This window comes from Salvia hispanica, chromosome 5 (assembly GCF_023119035.1).
Source record: "Salvia hispanica cultivar TCC Black 2014 chromosome 5, UniMelb_Shisp_WGS_1.0, whole genome shotgun sequence".
In the NCBI taxonomy this organism is placed as follows: domain Eukaryota; kingdom Viridiplantae; phylum Streptophyta; class Magnoliopsida; order Lamiales; family Lamiaceae; genus Salvia; species Salvia hispanica.
In genome coordinates this window covers 16,723,870-16,744,655 of record NC_062969.1, presented here as the reverse complement: position 1 = coordinate 16,744,655, position 20,786 = coordinate 16,723,870, and the positions used below count along the sequence as shown (strand labels likewise).

Here is a 20,786-nt window from a genome sequence, read left to right as displayed (position 1 = left end):
AAGATTTTTAGTAATTATTAATAGTGTGTTTGGTGTGTATTTATATATTCCCGTAGAACGTGATCCATTCTAACTCATTATTTAATTGCTAACTATAACTAATTTTAGGCCGTAGAATTTTAGAAAATGTGTGGTCTACAATTTACCACGTGTAATTTTTGTTTTATTAATTAAATTGAAAAAGAAAAAAAAAATCCAAATTAGAATTTTGGATGAAAATGTCAATATAGTTTTTCGAAAATATGAACACAATGCTTTGAGAATGTCAACACAATGCTTTAAAAATATTAACCCATTGCGTATATTGACATTCTACATACATATTTTATATAGTATGTTGACATTTCGGCTATACGAAAAAATTAAAAAATTTCAATTTTTTTTTCAAATTTTGACATCGGAACATATGCACGTAGGATATCGTTGGAATTCTTATAAAATTATCTCTAATTTGATATATGTTATATGAATTTAAAGTTTTGGGATTTCTTTTAAAAGTTAGTTATAATTAATTTTATAGTTAATTGACATTAATACCTCTATTGATAATTTTTTTGCATGATAATACTCAAGGGTTGAATGATCTTCACCTTTAATTTAAAAATCCAATGCCTATCATTTAGTTGTAGTTAGCAATTTAGGGATGAGTTAGCAATATAACACGCTCCTTCCCTTCATTTCATTATAAATGAAATATTTGATTTTCGATAATGGGATGGAGCGAGAATATTACTCTCTCTATTCTCACGACAGTTTTCAGTTTCAATAGGATTAATTTTATACTCTCTTTTTCCAAACAATAGAAATTCTTTCCTTGTGTACTATGTGAGTTGGCCAAGCGTAGAGAGGTTAATGTCTGAGGCAAAAGGTCTCGAGTTCGTGCGCACCGTGATGTGGTCTTAAAATTTATATTTATTTACCCATAGAAAAATAGAAATTCTTTCTTTTTTGCGACCTTTCCTAAAAATAAAAAAAAAAAAAAACTTTTTTCTCTATATGAAGTGAGAGTGTGAGACTCATTTTCCACTAACATACTTTTTTTTTTTATCTCTTTTAGGCCATCCACAATGCGACGGACGATGCATCGTCCATCGGATAGTCCGCCACTGCAGCACTCCGCCCTAAGCCCAATCCTTAGTCCGCACCCTATGCATCGTCCGCGGACTATGCGCACATTTTTGCATAGTCCGGCCTATCTTCCGTCCCATTGCATGGGGTAAGTATGCACACATTTTTCATTTTTAAAATTTTTTTTTTTTTTGTATTTTCTTCTATATATATCAACAATTTTTTTATTTCATTTCACACCTTTCACTCCACCCTCTTTCCCATCTCAATTTCTCTCTAAATTCAATAATGAATTCCGACGATTTCCATATTTGCAAGCATAAAATATAAAAAATAAAAATAAATACTGACAATAGGATATGCCTTTAATTTGTGGTGTTTTTATATTTTTATTCTTGCTAATTGATATTATTTGCAAACATTAAAAAATAGGATTAATGAATTTTTGTAGTGTTTAAATATTCAAATAATAAATAAAATGCTTAGGGCGGGCTATAGTCCGCCCCATTGCAGGTGGAAGTGGCGGAGGATAAAATGCTGATGTGGCAGTGCATAGGATGGGGCTTAGGGCGTCGTATAGTCCGCCCCATTGTGAATGCCCTTACTTTACCAATTTTGCACTAAAACTAAAAGTTTTTATTTTTAGGAAACGGATGGAGTAAATTGGTACTATTCCCTTCGTCCGCCATTACTTGACACTAGTTTCCTTTTTAGTCTGCCCGCCAATACATGTCATACTTACTTTTTACTATTTCTAGTGATGGTCCTCACATTCCACTAACTCATTTTTACTCACATGTTATTATGAAACTAATATATAAAAGTAGGACTCACATTCCATTAATTTTTTCAACTCACTTTCTATTACTCTATCCGTCTATGAGAAATAGGGTATTTTGTGAATGTCACGAGTTTTAATGTAGAATTGGTAAGATAAGAAAGAAGGGAAAAAAAGTAAGAGAGAATGGAATAAAGTAAGAGAGAAGTAGTGTTAGTGAAATATGAAGTCCATATTATTAGTAAGAGAAAAGTTTTATGGACAACTAAAAATGGCAAATGTGCTCTATTTTTTATGCACGGGGGAGTATTATTTGATAGTCAGGCCACTAAATATTAACGGGCCAATTAATTCTTTTTTAAAGTTTCAGCCCAATATTAAAAAACCTAAATATGTAACTTCATCTTCTTCCTTTCGGCACTTCACAGAGTTTCTGCAACTGGGCGGCGCCTTTACAGTTTCCGGTGGTATTAGTGATCCAGAACCGGCCAAGTCCCCGCTGGGGCGGGGGCTTGTCCTATGCTGGTTCCATCATCACTGAATGTAGATCCGATTCTCTTTTATATTATTCTTTTTTATTTTATTTTCTCTTTACTTTAACTATTTATCATTTTTGCAAAACAAAAGCCGAAAAGAAACGTCTCACTTACGCCATCTCCAACCATTTACGTCAAACTCAAACTCATTTTTGAGTATGTGTTACACCAGAAAGTAGTTTTACTTTTACCATTTACACCATTTATTGGTATTTGTCTCACAAAAATTTTGCAGTAACACTAACCAAATATAGTGTTATTTAATTGAAAAACCCAAAAATAGATTTAGGTTTGATGTATTGTCAGAGAAATTGTCTACAAAAATGAATTTTGATATATGTTTGGAGATGGTCTTATAGTGAAACAGATGGAAGTACAAAAAATGAGTTTTGATATATGTTTGGAGACGATGTTACAGCGTAACAGTTAGGAAACTAATTTTAATAGAAGCGTGGTGATTACGAATGTTCATAATTAGGCAGCTTAATTTTGAATGATGTAAAATAGGACATGAAATAGAAGTAGAAATAAATATAAGCCATACTTTGGTATAATGAAATGGAATAAGAAAAGAATAGAATGAAGATGAGAATGGAAATATAATTTCACATTTCATTCTCTTGCTTGGTAGTAATAAGGAATACAAAAAGAATGAAATTGTCATTTCTGACTAGTTTATCCCTATTCTAGGTGATTACAAAAAATAATATAAAGTTATAATAAAATGAAACATGAATAATTAAAATATTGATTCCGTCAAATAGAATGAAATGAAATATGAATATTTCATATAATGATTCCAAAAGAAATTGATTCCCATTCCAATCTTCATTCTATTTCCATTTCTATTCCATGCCCTTCTTATTTCATTCCATATTCCTACTAAACATGACTAAAATTAAAAAATAATTCAGGTGGGTGAGATCAGGTCAGCTATGCTCACACTAGTTTAAAAGTGCTAAATAATTGTCTCTACTAGGGGTGGCGAACGGGTTACCCGCGGGTACCCGCACCCGACAAGTCGGGTACCCGTACCCGATTTTAGCTAAATTGGTTGTCCCAATACCCGCCCCGTGATATACCGGGATTACCCGATACTCGTGTCGGGTATCCCGTACCCGGCATTGCGGGTACCCGTACCCGACCCGAAATTCGAATAAAAAAATTGAAAACCATAATAATCGTCTATGTTCCCTAATTTACTTAATTAATATTGATGGTAAACTTTGAAAAGATTAAGAATAAAAGTGAGGGGACTCTATAGCTAGTTCCGATGAGTTTTCAATTGTATGTTCGGAATATAAAAATGTTACAAAAGAACTCTTAGAAACATTTCATTTTCTTCACTCATTTTGGAAAAATAATAATATAAATACTCTTCTCTACATTATTATCTCTCTTACTTTATTTTTTCTCCATTCTAACTATTTATTTTTAATTTTTCAAAATGAATGTGTATATGGCTATTGTTATTTAACTATTTATTTTTTCTCTAATTTAACTATTTGAAACGCCTCTATTAATATGGAATGGATGGAGTATTAAAAATGATATATGGCTCTGATACTAATAATAACGGGTATTAACGGGACTAACGGGTATACCCGTACGGGTAGTGGGTATACCCGCTACCCGCAAAACTCTAAAACACACTACCCGATCCCGCCCCATTTCCCGTTATCGTCGGGTATCGGGTACCCGATACCCGGCGGATAGCGGGTCGAGATGGGAATTACTCATTATCCGCTACCCATTTTGCCACCCCTAGTCTCTACGCAACACAATTCCCTCTTACTTTACTTTCCTTCCAAAACTACTTTATCTCATTTTTCCAAAATGGAGAGAAAAAGAAGCGTCTCGCTTATCTTGGGACAGAGGGAGCATATATGAAACGGGCAGCAACTCATCTTTAAGACAATAACTAGTTGGATATTTGGTCAAAAGGCTAGTAGACTTGCACTGTGTGAGATGATCATCCTCGACCTCGACGAGCAACCATTGTAGATGGTGGAGTACGAGGATTTTAGAAGATTTTGTCCAACTAATTGTCCACAGCTATAATTTTCTTCAAGACAAACAATAAGAAGACATTGAGGTTATTCATTGACCGCAAACATGGTTTGGCCATTATTGAACTGTTCAAATCTTTGACTCCTTTGGACGGGGAAAAAGATAACAATACATCTAATTGCTACGAGTAACAAATGACACTTTGACTACGCTTATTCCCCAAAAGCCAAAAATATTTGGGAGAATTCCTATTTGTGTATAAATTAATACAAAACCAAACTAAGCCAATGAATCTTAAGAATTAAGATAGCCAAATAACAAAAGCCATATTTGACATAGTCATTAGTCAACCCTTCACTACTTCATTAGGCCAGAAACGTGAGCAAAAAATGCTCATAAACCTGTATTTACACCTATATATTATATACTCATAATTTGGTGAAGAGGAGCAACATTAACTTACATACACATTAAGTAGGATATTTTTTATGGCAGTGGGGAAATATGTAGAAATGTTGGATGTGGGAGTGAGAATAGCAGCTAGGTTTCATTCTCACTGCCCTCAAACAGCTCAGATGTACTACCACCCTCCGCCTCCCGCCGGCCAACACCAGCAGCTCCTCCACCACAATTCGCCGCCACTGATGACCAACACCAGCGGCAACTCCACCACCACTACCGAACCCAAGCCAAGAATCAATCAGAGTCATGTGTTCTTTAGCTCTGTGCATACTAAATCGGTAGTTTCTGCAAAAATATAATTTAGCAATGAAAAATGTTTTTCCTTTTTCTTAAGCCAGACAAGCTGTAGTTGGAAAAAACATCCTTCTATAGTTCCATAAACCAAACAAGAAAACTGGGAGAACACAAGAAACCGAGTTTTTAAGTTATCGGTGCCTCTACTATTTCAACAATATGATTATACTACAAATGGTTGATGCCCTATCAATTATTTTACCCATTAAGAAAAATTCAAAAAGACGTCTATATATCAAAGGAAAATGTAATATAATCTTGAGGTAATCTGAAGACGAATGCTCTATTCTGAAGAAAACCACTCTGGCAAGAGTTCTCTTCTGATCCTGAACAGAGTTTTGCTATCTTTACAGCTTCAAGTGACCGAAGCCTCCTTTAAACGAGCCATACAGAGGTCGTGATCTTCTAAAACTAAAGATATCTTCTATTGGAACGTAGGATACAGGAGGTTGGGAATTGTCTGTCTTGTACTCTGAAGCATGTGCGCTCCCATATACACGTACGCTCAACCCCTTCTTGAGGGGAGCACCGACTTTAATGTACTCGTTGAAGAAATCTATCAAGTCCTTTTGAGTTATTTGCTTTAGTGCTGCTACCTGTTTCATCAAATGTGGTTTCATCAGACAAAATATTTGGCAACTCATGCTACAAGCACTTGCTTAAGAGATAGCGAGCAGGTTACAAAATTTCTGAGTTATTCAGATTAAAAAGCAGGGTTCAAGGTGGGAATACAAATTACAAAAGCCTCTAAACTACGAGAAATGAAATCCATGATTGCATGAGTAAACTAAATTCAGTACCTCGCGTTCTCTCCTGTCAAATTTGAAGGTTCCGTCAGATACTTCTCGCCAGTAGAATGTAGATTCCTCTCGTAGGTTTTTGTGCTTCTCCAGCTTCATTTCGATAAGTGCATTAACGTTGCTCTGTGTCAATGGAGAAGACTATATGTGAATATCAAGTAGCTCCTCAAAGCAGACGAAAGAGAAATGAGTTGTTCATAATGTAGTTTCCAGGAAAGATTAACACGGGACCTTAAATTCGTCGTTAGGCATTTCATAGAGCTTAGTTTCAAACATCTTGAGAAATGACTCTACTCTCAGATCAATTTGACCAGGGCCCTATCAAACACAATGATGGGTGAGTGATAAATAGTAACTACAAGAACAGGTAAACATTGTAAATATAATGAGTAAAAACTATATACACAATCGGTGCAATCTATACCTTGACATTTGATTGGATAATGAATTGTACACCTCGGACACCAGAGTCATTCCTATAGTACAGAAAATGTGAGACAAAAATCACATGGCACAAATGGAAGAATATAGATTGCAAGGGTCGTATTCCTACCTCTGCATAAGCACTGTAATATAACCAAGCTGCTCAACTGATCTAAGCTGGTGAAATGCAGGTTGTTTTGCTATCACCGCAAAAAGTTGAAGAGTGACATTTAGCTTGAAATCATCCTGGTGCACCTACATGATACAAAAGCAGTAATGTTCAACAATCGTGCCTTAGCAGATGACATTTAGCTAAATTGATTTGGCTTGTGTTGAGGGGTTCGGTTCTTACCTTTTAACACCGTATTTGATGAAAAATGAATAAAGATACAATACACGCATATCACTATCAAAGACTTGAGATATTGATTGGTTGGATTCCAACAATTTTTCTCAATTTTACTTTGTACCTGAATGTAGTGGACAAGTGCAGAATTCTCGTCACTAGGATTTAGGCCTTCCACGCTGTAGAAGTAATTTATTCCCCTCTCAAGCTTCACAACTCTATTTGTCATGTACTGAGATCCAAAGAGAGGCTTGGATATGGGCTTGGAACTCTGAAAGAACACATCTTCTATATGCTGGATCATGGACTCTGCTTCTTTTGGATCAAGATTTCCTACATTTAGACGACAATGAATCGGTGAACATGATAGAGACATTAGCCAGAGAGTAAAACATCTGCCAAAGATCAGGAAACAATGAGAGGAATCAGAACCTGCAGCAAAGCACTCCAAGAAGATCCTTGATATCATTAAAGGATAAAATTTCACAAGATGCTCGACTTCAAGGTGAAGTAAAACTTCAAGTTTCTCAGTCCAAGGCCATGTTTGGTCTTCTAGTATCAATGAACAGTAGTTCATGGCTTGCTGATATGGCTGTTGAAACTTCACATTCTGATAGTCTTTTGTGACCAATTCCTGCGTACAAGCATAACAGAAACCCAAAGAGGTAAATATGATAAATCAAACAGCTTTTAGATGCAAATATTAGTTTCTATTCATTATGGTAAGGATAGCATTATTCTGGAGGTGACATGATGAACTGAACCTGGAGATCTGAGCTAACACAACTAAGTTAAGAACTTAGTCTGTGTACCTTAATTACAGAAAATCTGTCATGTTTAACTTCAAAATTCGCAATCCGTTGTATTACTGTCTCCAGTAAGATCGTCAGCTTGTGGTTATATCCAACTACAGTGACCTGTAAGACATGTTATAATGGTAATGTGTAAGAATGACCGGATTCTCTTTTAAAGAAGAGTGTATCAAGAAACAGCAGAGTACCTGGAAACCAGATTCAGTGTGGCTAACTGAATAATATAGACCAGCAACTTGGGCATCGTATGCTGGAATAAGAAAAAAAACAGAGAAAGCACGGTTTTCATTAGTTCAGAATAAGAAAAACATAAGGTGAGACATCATAATTTAAAATGACTAGATGTAAGACAATATCAAGCAGGTGAAATAATTAGTGGATGACATGACCAAACAATATTGCATATTACACATCTTAACCATGAGAAAAGTACCATATTCATTTAAGTAGTCCATCAGCAAACGTGTAAATATTTCGGTGAGAACTTCTGATTCAGGAGAACTCCCAGAAAGAGGACAATTGAAATCTATCTTAACATATGCCTTTGGAGTTGAAAATGCTGTATCTGGTTTGTACCACAACCTTGAGTAAGGCGTCTTCCTCAACAAAACTGGTAATTTCATCTGATATCAAAGGTCAATAAGCCACCAACAAAAAGGATCTTGTTATGAGTCTAGCAACCAAAGGATACATGGCACTGTTTGAGCTAAGTAGAATGCAAAAACTTACTTGCTCTGAACCAGTCTTAAGGGATAGATCTGTAGGAATAAACACATTTTTGCCAGGTAGATGCAAACCTTCACCAGGAGCTTTATCAGCCCATTGCTACAAGACAACAAACACATTAGAATATCTGAATTTGAGTATCCTATAGATATTTAAGTAGGTAGAAAAGTCTTTTTCGGCATTAAAGAAGAAGGAAGGTCAACCTCAATCTTAGAGCCAGTTAATCGCTCAACAGAATAAGCTGTACCATACCAAGGCTCTTTTGAATCTGTAAGTCCCTCAAATTTTGTGGACTCCCAAAAAATTCTGTGGAACAGACATTATAAAATCAAACAACAAATGAATGATGCAAACAATTAAAATGGGAACCACTATGAAACATTATCAACTTGTTATTCCAAGTCAACTTGAAAGTTGAATCTGGCAAAGAAATATGAATAAAAATTGCAAACCATTGTCTTCATTTTCAGTTCTTTTGTTTTTTTTACATAACATTTGGGTCAGTGAGAATAGGATGACTATATGGTATCTGCTACTAGCAAGTAGCAATAACATTTTGGTCAGTCAATATTGGTGCTTGTAATAAAAAAAACAACAATCTCCAAGTAACTTGTGAAACGGACCTCACATTGAATGGACTCAGCTCTTTCAGTGCTGACTGAATGACCTCAGCATTGAACTTTGTAGGCAAAGATGATCCAACCAGCCAATCTTTAGGAGGATAAAACTAGAACAGATTTAACAGAAATAAGCAAGAACCATCAGAAGTGAAATAATACTTGACCACAAAATTACTTCAGCATAAAAGCTTGTCCTGACATATAAAGATAGAACCAGTTACCTGCATATTCATTGCAACATTGACCACATAATCAATTGGTCGAATCTTATCTTGATAGTGAAAGGAAGTCTCACAAATGGCTGCAAGCTTCATTAGTAAACAAAGATGAAAGAGTTAAAATTTCCAACTGGCAGTTTAAATACTAGTACATTAAACAAAAGAAGCATGGACATGGAAATTAATATAAGCACGCTCTTAATGCCTTCAATATTTAATCAGAATTCTAGAATGCTGAAAACTACTAAATGCTCTCATAGATAACAAAGCAGCTATGCATAAAGGGCCGGCAGTCTTAAAGTTAGGCAAATTTCAGGTCTGCATCTCACTTTTAGTTAAAATATATGAAGACTACTAATTATCTAAAAGATGAATAATTCTAGAGGGACTTATTTCTATAAGCCACAAAAATATGAAGTTCTCCAAAGAAAACCCGATGGAACTTTTAATATAATTTGTTACATTCACTATGAGTTGGATGCAGTCCTAATTATATGCAATTCACCAATCTCCAAGTGTTTACATCCAATAACATAATTGTGTGTAATGCAACAATAATTTTTCTGCAAATTTTTTTGTGGGACTATGCCATATATTTTGTCTGCAAGCAGTAATAGTGTCATTAACTATACCTCATCAAAAATCCGTTCACAGGGTCCAGAATTCTGGAGAAGGTGAATGTATTTAAACAAAAGTGCCACAATTTCCTCAAACTTCTCTGTGATTATAAAAAAAAAAACAAAAATCATATATATTAACTATTTAGAATGATATAAAAAGTTGATCAATGGTGCCCCTCCATCACCCTGAGACCTCATGCCCATAAAGTGAAAGTAAAATCAGAAGAAAGAAAAATTTACCTTGGCCAGCATCTGTGAGATCAATGCTGACTTTGAAGAAAGAAAACTCACAAGTCCAATCTGATTCACCAGCAGATAAACTTGTAGCCCAACCTGCATTAATTCGAATGAACTAATCAATATAACCTGAGTATGAACTTGAGTACCCAATTTCCTCTTTCCATTGTACTCCCTCCGTTCCATAGTAGTAGAGTCATTTCCTTTTTTAGTAAAAAGTAGTAACACATTTTCCCACTCCTACTTTTCCCTCTCTCTTGCTTCATTATCTCTACTTTTTCCACTCTTTTACTTTATTATCTTTTTATTTATTACATTACACACCTTTCTCTTAATCTCCATGCCGGAAAGAAATGTCTCCACTACTATGGAACGGAGGGAGTACTATATTAGAATGTAAAAATTTTATTTCGTACAAAGTAGATCAAAATCCTACTATATCTGAAAGTAAATTAATAGATAATGCAATGACTAAATAATGACACATCCCAACACTTCATATTATGGCCCAATACAAAATAGAGAAGTTTTAAACTATTACCATAAGGCAGAAACTTAACAGATGATAAGAGTATCAGTTTATCATACAATATTCTTTCAACGTGGTTGGGTCTGAGAGGGAGGGGGTAAGTACAGAACAGATATATACTGACAATTTTTCATAATCAGCAAATCAGTGAGGGGGAGTAGCCAAGTAGGGGCATGGAAAGGAAGCTCAACACCCACCCATTTTTTTCAAGATGTAAAACAAAGATCCTTCTCCTTCATGGCCAATCAAGTGACCCAGATACCTGCTTGGCCCTTCATTGTAATGATGGATTCCAGGTGTTGTTGGCCATACAAATTTTAACTTGTGACCTTGCTTAATTGGGACGGCTTTTACGAGAATCTGAGAAAAAGAGTGAAATATAATCTAGTTTATTATTACCAAGTAGAAACATTGCTACTATATTGAATAACCAAACTTAGCTCAGTAATTAAATATGTATTTCAACAAAAGAAAATCATAAGGAAAAGATTGTTACATTAGTCTTGTATACATAACCATGTAAAGGTAACATGGTAGCATTTCATGTTTTGTTATATAAATGGGATCAAATATTTTTGCACTAATAACTGATAAATGATTTTGATGTCACTTCATGAATCTATAACAGCAACAGCGAGCAAGAACAGGTGCCCAAGAGGCACTAAAATATGAATATGTTTATTTAGCAATTTGGTGGCAATGTCAATCGGTGATCACTAGTGAGACATTTTTATCAAGAAATAATGAAAGAAATATATGGTCTCACTTAGAAGTTGTAACATATAACATGAGCACAACATTGTTATATTCCAAAGGTTTATTCTCAGTGAGTTAAATTAACAGAGTAAAGATGCACCAACAGTACCTGAAGGTTTTCTGAATTACAAGGCTGGCCAGGGAAACTGATTGAGTTTCTATCTGTATTTTGGATATCCTCAAAATAGCTCCGGACAAGGCTTTCACTTTTATCGAGACCATCTAAACAAATTCTACTGCATAAGTTCATATATTTAACATGGCAAGACCATATAAACCAGGTGACAGTTATTAATCTGCTACCTTTAGTATAAATCACAAGATGCATGAGATTGGCTGAATAATTGTCTTTATAGAACTTCAGAAGCTCTTGTCTAGTGTCCAATCCTCTTTCTTTTGGCCGGACTTCCAAAGTATCCCAATTTCCTACACGTGCATTGCAAAAGATCATAGATGATAAGAGGGTGCATCAAGGATCAGGATAAATGATAGATACTGTTATGTACTAGTAGACCAAAATTATCTCTATCTACAACAAATAAATAGGGTGATGAAGCTTAGTAATCAAAATAGAATTAACATAAGATTATAATATGATAATTCCAACCTGTACTGAATTTGTGGTACGGGTGGTCTTGCACACTTAAATGTTTCTGAAGCTGTATTAATAAGAAACAAATTAAAATAGTTGGTTAGTTCTCTTCAGTACCCGATTGCATCAATTAATAATTAAAATATGCACACCTGCAATCAAATTTAGAAAAACTTATAGACTTGATAGCAAAATTCAAATACAGAAGCACCTGATTCATCCGCCAGGCATCAGATAGCAAATTTTTCTGGTTCTCTGAGATAAAATGGATGAGGGGAATCGAGGCCATCAGAAAACATTAAAAGGGACTAATCGAGAAACTGCAGGATAAAGTGCTGACCAGAATCAACTGCTTTTATTTCCCTTGTAGTCGCATCAGCCGACATCAATGGTTTTATGAAAAACTGAGCAAATCTGAATTAAAATTACAGAACATCATTATGTCATGCATCCACATAATGAATGTTCTTTTAGAAGGCATCCCATGTAATTCTGAAAATTCAATCAATTATACCTGTCCAGGGCTTCTTCAAAGGAGTCAGGGTTGACATCAAAGTAGTAATTGGTGTTCTCAGACGATGTGAAAGCATTTGTGCTGCCTCCATGCTGAAAATGTAAATCGAGTTAAAGATGTAGTAGTATTGTTTTTCAGTTAGACATATTAGAAACAACACTTTTCCAGACAAAGGACAAAACTTTAAGATAAGGAAGAACCAGCGAACAAGGGAAAATAGTGGGGTCATAGTAATGGTCTAGTCCCAGATAAAACAAGGTCAGTCAAGCGACGTGAAAAAATACCTCACTGATGTATTTTGAATAACTGTCCTCCTGAGGATACTTTTCGCTAGCATAGAAAAGCATGTGTTCTGTGATAAAATCACATTACGGTCAAATATAATAAGTATAACAAACTGTGCATGGTAGAACATAACTATTAATTGCAGTTTCACCAGCAAATACATCATGCATATAAACATTGAATAGCACATGCTCTGTAATAGAATCACATTAGAGTATCAGAACCATTATCTGGAGTTACACCAAAGATGCATACACTAATTACTCAAAAACATCTGCAGGTAAAGAAAATTACTACACAATACAAAAGACTGAAGTAAGGAATCAAATGGGAAGCATCGGGGGCATTTTAGCCAGCACTTTTCAAATGCCTTGCATCAACAAATTAACATTCTAAATCTCTAAAATTCTCTTTATTGGAGAAAACCAGATGCTTAATTGCATAACTTAACATGCTAAAATCTCTCCGAAATTACCAGACATCCAGTTCATATGCACAGGCATTACAAAAGCTTCAAGTAGGTCAAAACTTCAAAAGGATCAAAATCGATTGACATTACAAAAATTTAGATCAAAACATTCAGATTGAGGTATATTTGCACCCAAAAACTTGCTCACCAAGAAAATGCGCGAGGCCTTCGAGTCCCTCGGGATCACTGAAAGCACCGACGCGGACATCCATTGAAGCAGCACACTGCAATTAAAGAAAAAGGCAAATCCAATCCAAAAGGCAAAATTGAGAAACAAGCTAATCAATTTCAGATTTCCGCTAAAAAAGAGTACAAATTACAGACTTTATCGGTTTCGGCATCGCTGATGAGGAGAACTTGGAGATTGTTTTTGAGAACAATCCTGCGATAGTCTCTTTTATCATTGCGCGGCTTGATTATCTCAGCTTCCGGTTTCATTACTCCCAAGGCCATGCTTTTTCTTATCCAATTATGCGAATTCAGTCGATTGCAATCAATTGGATAATACAATATACAAACAGATAAATGATGGATATATTTTCTGTGCGAGGAGATTAACTGGTTGCAGAGATGAGCAAGACAGTGATGAATAGAGGATTCCTGTGCACCGAATGAGGATTCCTGCGCACGAAATGTTCACTTAAATTATCCAATTATTTAAATGACAAATTTTATTATAATTTATTAGTATATTAATATGATACAATTGCGAAAAATACATAAGCTACTTTTAAAAATATGGGATTGACTAAATTAAAAGATTTAATTGACGATTGCAACGTGTGAAAATCTAAAAATTTGTGATAATTTATGTACGGTAAACGTCGTTTTTTATGGGTGAAATTTAGTGGCGGAGCGAGGAATTTTGTGGTGGGGTCAAGAAAAGAAATTTTTAGCTCTGCCCTATTAATAGTTGTAGGTATTTCTCGATTTTGTCATCGAAATTTATTGCAGGAAAACCATTTTATGTTTTTGCTTTTTTTCATCATTTAGAATTAGAAGATCTTAAAAATAAATGTATATCAAGCAAATTTAATCTAATCGAAAATAACTAATATAAGCATTATGTGATGACCTTATAAATAATTTAACTACCAATAATATTTTAGCTCTGCCACTGTTAATAGTTGTAGGTATCTCTCGATTTTGTCATCGAAATTTATTGTAGGAAGACCATTTTATGTTTTTGCTTTTTTTCATCATTTAGAATTAGAAGATCTTAAAAATAAATATATATCAAGCAAATTTAATCTAATCGAAAATAACTAATATAAGCATTATGTGATGACCTTATAAAGAATTTAACTACCAATAATATTAAGTTTCTCATAGTAAAGCAAATTGTTTAATTGTACATATTAGAAGATTTTAATAAAACTATTAACCATATTACGATACTAATACAAAAATAGTTTAAAATACAATATTGTATTACGTTGATATTGCAATATTTATGAGTCATTGAACGATAACATCCTTCCAAACTCTAACCTTTAAAAGTCATGAATTAGAATATAGTATTGTATAAAATTTAGAAAATAATCTTTAAAAGACATAAGGGGAGTCATGAATCGACCCATCACCTCCCCGGAACCAAGGTCTATAAACAAGAATTTTGCCAACTGCGCTATTACATCATATAACTAAAGTTTTGTAAATATATTAGAATAAAGGCCAAAACTGGTCCTAAAATCATAAAATGATCATATAATTAAGACCAAGAATAAACTTTCTTTCTTTTATAACTAATTTAGGAGCGGAGCTACGGTGTGGCATGGGGGCCCTTGGGCACCCCAGCCATTTGAGGTTTTAATTTAATATATATATATATATATATATATATATATTAAAATTGACGGAATTGTTAGTGTAGGACCAATTGTGATCCGAGTTGAAATGTTCATGATGCAAAAATTCAAAAGATAAAGTATAGGACCAAAATCATAAAATGGGCATATATTCAGAACCAGTTTTGACCTTTACTCCTACTCATATATATATATATATATATATATAGAGGAGTGATCAATGTTTAACTAATGTTAAGTGTATAACTAGAGAACAAATCTCAGCCACATATCTTAATACTTAAAATTAATCTTATGGCTTAACTATTTTTACATATTTTAATTAAAAAGTAATTAACAAGGGCATTTTTGGAAACCATATTCTATGGAAGATTCACGCTAATTCCAGATCTTGCTGCAACAAAATCATCCAGATTTTCGGCGACGCCGTCCTTCGCTCCGCCACCGATCCTTGCAAACGTTCCACCAGGTTGCACACACTTGCTGCGCGCTGCACAGCTTCTCCTCCGCCCCCAACCTCTTGAGAATGTTGCCGGTCACATCTGCAGGCAGCTCGATCCACGGCGGCGAGGATGAATCGGCCGTCGCCGGAATTTCACATTTAGTGCTCATACTTCGACCTGCAAGTAACCGCACAGCTCAATTCTCAAATTATCGATGGAAATGAGGGAAAAACTTGCTCGATTTCACAGTAAAAGTAAAATTAGGGCTCAAAATTAGGATTACACTGCAAATAACCGCGATTTTCAGATTATCGGTGGAAATGAGGGGAAAACTTGCTCGATTTCGCAGTGAAAATAAAATTAGGGCTCATGTTCAACAATCACATCTCGCAAAATATTCATCTCAAGAGTTAATTTCCTCATCTTAATTGTTGATTTCATGAACTGCTATATCAATTTTCTCGCAAGAGCTGATTTATCCATCGTCAATTGTTAATTTCACGATCTGTTATATCAATTTTCATCGCAGAGCTAATTTCTCCAACGCTAATAGTCGATTTCATGATATGCTAATTCAGCATTCCATCGCAAGAGTTGATTTTTCTATCTCATGAATTTGTTTTTCAATATAAGCATGGATGACAGACATAGTAGAACAACTTACATTTTGAAAAATCTTTCTCATTTGGATTCATTGTTCGACTATGGATGGAGGCGACGGCGATTGCAGCGACGATGGATGGAAGCGATGGCGACGGTGGATGGAAGCGACGGCGACGATGGATGGAGGCGACGGGAAGAGCAGTGATGGTGGGAGATGAATTCTGCAATTTAGTGAAATGTCTATTATACCCCCACCTTGTATAGTGAAGTAAATCTGTGATAGAGTGAATTGATTTCTCCTTCAAATTCGAAAATCTCATGTGTTAAAACTAGCCCTTAATTTTCTTGATCTTGTGGCTGTGATTTATTCTCTAGTTATATACTTAAGGGGCACTTTCCCCATATCACTACTCTATATATATATATATAGGGATGTACTAGTATGCTAACTAATTTTAAAGTGCTAACGTACATCCAATCACGTGCTGCCACGTGGCACGAAAAATGCAATATTATATACGAAAAATGCAATATGAATTTCGACAGATTGCATTTTTGTTATATGAAGATTGCATTTTTTATTGTTGAGTTTTGCATTTTCGATATTGACTGTTTAATTTGCATTTTATATCTATACGGATTGCATTTATATATGAGAAAATGCAAAACTTAACAATATAAAATGCAATTTATGTGAAAATGCAAAACTTAACAATAAAAAAAGCAATTTTCCAATAACTAAAATGCAATCTGCGGAAATGCATGAACAACTTCACAAATGTGAATTGCATTTTTATATATACAATATTGCATTTTTCGTGCCACATGGCAGCACGTGGTTGGATGTACGTTAGCACTCTAATTAAGGATGTGCCCTAATGCTCCCTTATATATATAAGTATATATATATATATATATATATATATATATATATTAAATTAAAACCTCAAATGGCTGGGGTGCCCAAGGGCCCCCATGCCACACCGTAGCTCCGCCCCTAAATTAGTTATAAAAGAAAGAAAGTTTATTCTTGGTCTTAATCATATGATCATTTTATGATTTTTGTCCAGAACATTAGTTTTTTTATTTTTGAATTCTGGATAGGAAATGGTCCTTTTTGACAGCTCCTTCAAAACTTGACGATCAATGTCAATTAACTCACTTTAACCGGATTAGATTACTAATCCAAGATTTATTAGCAACTTAATCATAACCTATTTTTACCTAAATATATCGAAAATAAAAATTAGATTAATAAATAAAACAAAGACTACAAAATAGAAAATAGTGTAAATACAGTATTCAATTGTTTGTCGCAATTCTGACTTCCAACTTCTCAATACTGAATCATCTCTCACACTTCTCACTTAAAACACAGTTATGACATCCAAACAATGACTTATGTGTTATTAGGAAGAGTCACCTAATTACTGTTGTTGATCAAACAACGTTAGTAGTATTAAAGTTTTCTATCTTAGCTAATACAGAGTAATTCCTTGAAGATTAATCTTATGCTAATATTATAGATTCAGATATTGTAAGTAGTGTTATACTAAAATGACAACCCAAATTAAAATGACAACCTACCACCAATGTGGACCCTTAGATTTAGGAGCAGATTCAACCTTAGTCTGCCATGTGGCATGCTGGCTTGACTATGTATCTCGAATTTCTTGATTATTTGTGATTTCGTTTTGCAAATGCTTTGAACCATATGTCAAGTTGCTTGTCTATGTATTATAGATTGCTTGCTTATATTGTCATTTTGTCACCATAGTGCTCTGATTTTGTATCATTGTTGCTTGAACCTTATACTGAGTGGCTTACCTATATATCCCAGATTGCATACTACGTTGTTGTCACATTGTCATTTTAAAAGTCGTGTCACCCTAACGCACATAAGTATTCAAAATGAAAAAGACGTTAGCATTAGTTCCTCCCCATAAATTAGTCCAATTGAATGTAAATTATATAATTTTGGATTATGGAGATTCAAAAGAAATAAGTCAATCCATGACCATGATACTTTGTCCTCCACTACAACATTTACATTGAGATCGATTACTATTATGTCTAGCATTAGGGTTTGCTATTTTTTCATTATCATTATAATTGTATCCATAAAGAATATATTGAAATACATGTATTGACATTGCTCTATCATATTGAACCGTATAAATAATTAATGTGTTAGTCTTATTATATCCTTGATTTCTTTTGTGTATTTATCTTGATTACTTTTGTATATTTTTTTTAACGATGGAGTTATAAAGTGTAATTAGGTAGAGTACAAAGAAAAATGTAATAGAATATTTTAATCCCAAATTTCGAAAGGTTAGAGAATTTAATCCATATTTCTGAAATCTCTCTTTTGGAATGCTGGGGCTTGACTAAAGTTATTTAGTTAATTATAATTAAATTGGTTAACTTTCTCAAACTTGTACAAATAAGTTAATCCTCAAAGTATCCATCAAAGTGATTCTACTCTCATTCCCTCTCTTTCTTCCCATAACTCTATGTATTCATTGCATTACCGTCTACCCATACTCTCTCTCTTCGCCTCTCGGTTAGTTACTAGCCTACTCATACAGTTGACATTTTTAAGTTGATAAAAATACATAATTAACATACAAAACAAAAGGAATTTAATATATTATCAATAAGTAATGAGAATTTTAGCTTTAGAAAATTTAATACATTTTTTCGTTATTAATTTTTTTATTAGTTATCAACATATGTAAAGATTCGGATATTTGGATACCTAATTCTTCGGGTTCGAATACCCATGGTGGGTGTTGGAGTACTTGAAAAACATATCGGGCGGGATATCAGGTATGCACTTTTGACAATTTTTGGATTTTGATATCCGATTTTTTGGGTCAGATACCCGGATTCCCACCGCTAATGATTTTATGATAAACACTTAAATTGTATATCGATAGTCTTGCGTCTCATGACATGTTTCCATGAAAAACAAGGTTTAAATTGTTGAAAATGGAGAAATGTGTTGAAGAAATGAACAATGCTACAGTTGGGTTTAGGAATGAAAGAGCCGGTGAAGTTGACGTGGCAAAGGTTAGTCAATTAGTCAATTGTGTGGGAAATAATCAGCTACTTCTTGCTGACTTTTTACATGTACTTAGCTAGTTTTTGATTGGTTTTTTTTAGTCTAGAATGAGTCATCCCAATGTATATAAGAGATGAGCTCTTGGCTGTACAATTATTCGGATATTTTTGATGAAATAAAATCTCATATTTCTCTCTCTGATTTTCTTATGTATGCATTCTATATGCATGTTCGGTTTTTGTTTTCTACATGGTATCAGAGAAGATTTGTTGACTTCCGCCATTATTCTCTGATCTCTTTCTTTTCTGATGGCTCCTCGCGGTGGCAGCGGTAACCAGATCCAGCCGGCGGAGGATTCGTTGAGTCCTTATTATCTTCATCCGAGTGATAATCCTAGTATTCAATTGGTATCTCAGTTGCTCGTTGGTTCCAATTACATCAATTGGAGCCGATCTATGTCTACTGCTCTTTTAGCTAAAATTGTTGTTTGTCAATGGAGTTTTGTTGAGGCCTCACGATGATGATCTTCTATATCCTGCTTGGATTCGGTGCAATTCTATGGTAGTTTCATGGCTTAGGAACTCAATATCTCCTCAAATATGTTCTAGTATCATGTATTTGGATGATGCGCATGATGTTTGGTCAGATCTGCGTGATCGTTTTGCTCAGGGAGATTCAGCTAGGCACTACCAGCTGAAACAACAGCCCATGTCGCTTAATCAAGGAACTTCAGATGTCAATACCTATTTTACTAATTTGCGCATTGTATGGGATGAATTCAAGCATTCACAGCCAAAATCTTGGTGTACTTGCCGCACTTGTAGGTGTGATAGTGCTTCTCGTTGGCATAAGTATCAGGAAGAGGATTGCACAATGCAATTCCTTATTGGATTGAATTCATCGTTCTCTCAGCTTCGATCCAGTATTCTGTCCGTTGTTCCACTGCCATCGCTATCTAAGCTTTTCTCTCTGGTTATTCAGGAAGAATGACAACGAAGTATTGATGGTTCTGTGCCTTCTATTCTTCCTCCTGCTTCGAGTGAACTTCCTTATTCAGTGAATGCAGCTACTTCATTCTATGGCCGAGGAAGGCTCTTGTTCTCTCATTGTGGTAGAACAAACCACACTATTGATAGATGTTATACCCTTCATGGATTTCTACAAGGTTTTGGCCGAGGCAGGGGCAAACCTCCTTCAAATAACTCCACCTCTGCGAAATCAGTGAATTATGTTGATGATTCACTTCCCGATGGAAGTGAGAAGGCTGTTGCAGTTACTACATTGCCTTCTTCTGATCAGTGTCAGCAGTTGATCTCTCTTCTCTAGTCACAGCTTGCTGCCTCATCTCTCAGTTCTCCATCCACCTCTACTGCTCCTCCTTCTGCCACACAAATAGCTCCAGCTACATCTTCACCTTTTACTGGTACTATACTTTTCTCCCATTACATAGCTTCTGTTACATCACCTACACCACTTTGGTTACTTGACACAGGGGCAACTCATCATGTATGTTGTAATCTCTCACTTTTTAGCTCATCTTCTCCTGTCAATAATGCCTTTGTGAATCTTCCTAATGGTGCTTCAGCTCCTGTTACACACATGGGAACTATACACCTAACTTCTTCTAAAACTCTATTTTCAGTCCTATATGTTCTTTCTTTTTCCTTTAATCTCATATCTATTAGCTCTCTCACATCTTCACTATCTTGTACTATCACCTTTACTCACACATCTCTTGAAATTCAGGCAGCTGGAAGGGGTAGCAGAATT

At 34.8% G+C, this 20,786-nt stretch overlaps 1 protein-coding gene across 1 annotated transcript; it reads right to left on the bottom strand.

The window, feature by feature from the left end:
• Positions 1-5,203: 5,203 nt before the first annotated feature.
• LOC125188423 (insulin-degrading enzyme-like 1, peroxisomal) lies at positions 5,204-13,711 on the bottom strand. Its single transcript, XM_048085255.1, has 26 exons — positions 13,420-13,711; positions 13,244-13,319; positions 12,626-12,693; positions 12,342-12,433; positions 12,168-12,241; positions 12,039-12,082; positions 11,843-11,894; positions 11,539-11,661; positions 11,345-11,457; positions 10,677-10,839; positions 9,954-10,046; positions 9,726-9,811; positions 9,097-9,183; positions 8,879-8,982; positions 8,459-8,561; positions 8,259-8,354; positions 7,963-8,152; positions 7,718-7,779; positions 7,530-7,634; positions 7,150-7,351; positions 6,842-7,050; positions 6,502-6,626; positions 6,373-6,424; positions 6,180-6,266; positions 5,949-6,071; positions 5,204-5,744 (listed from the first exon to the last, which is right to left on the bottom strand). Exons 1-26 carry the CDS (start codon positions 13,546-13,548, stop codon positions 5,496-5,498), a joined length of 2,907 nt encoding a protein of 968 aa, XP_047941212.1. The 5' UTR covers positions 13,549-13,711; the 3' UTR covers positions 5,204-5,495.
• Positions 13,712-20,786: the final 7,075 nt, after the last annotated feature.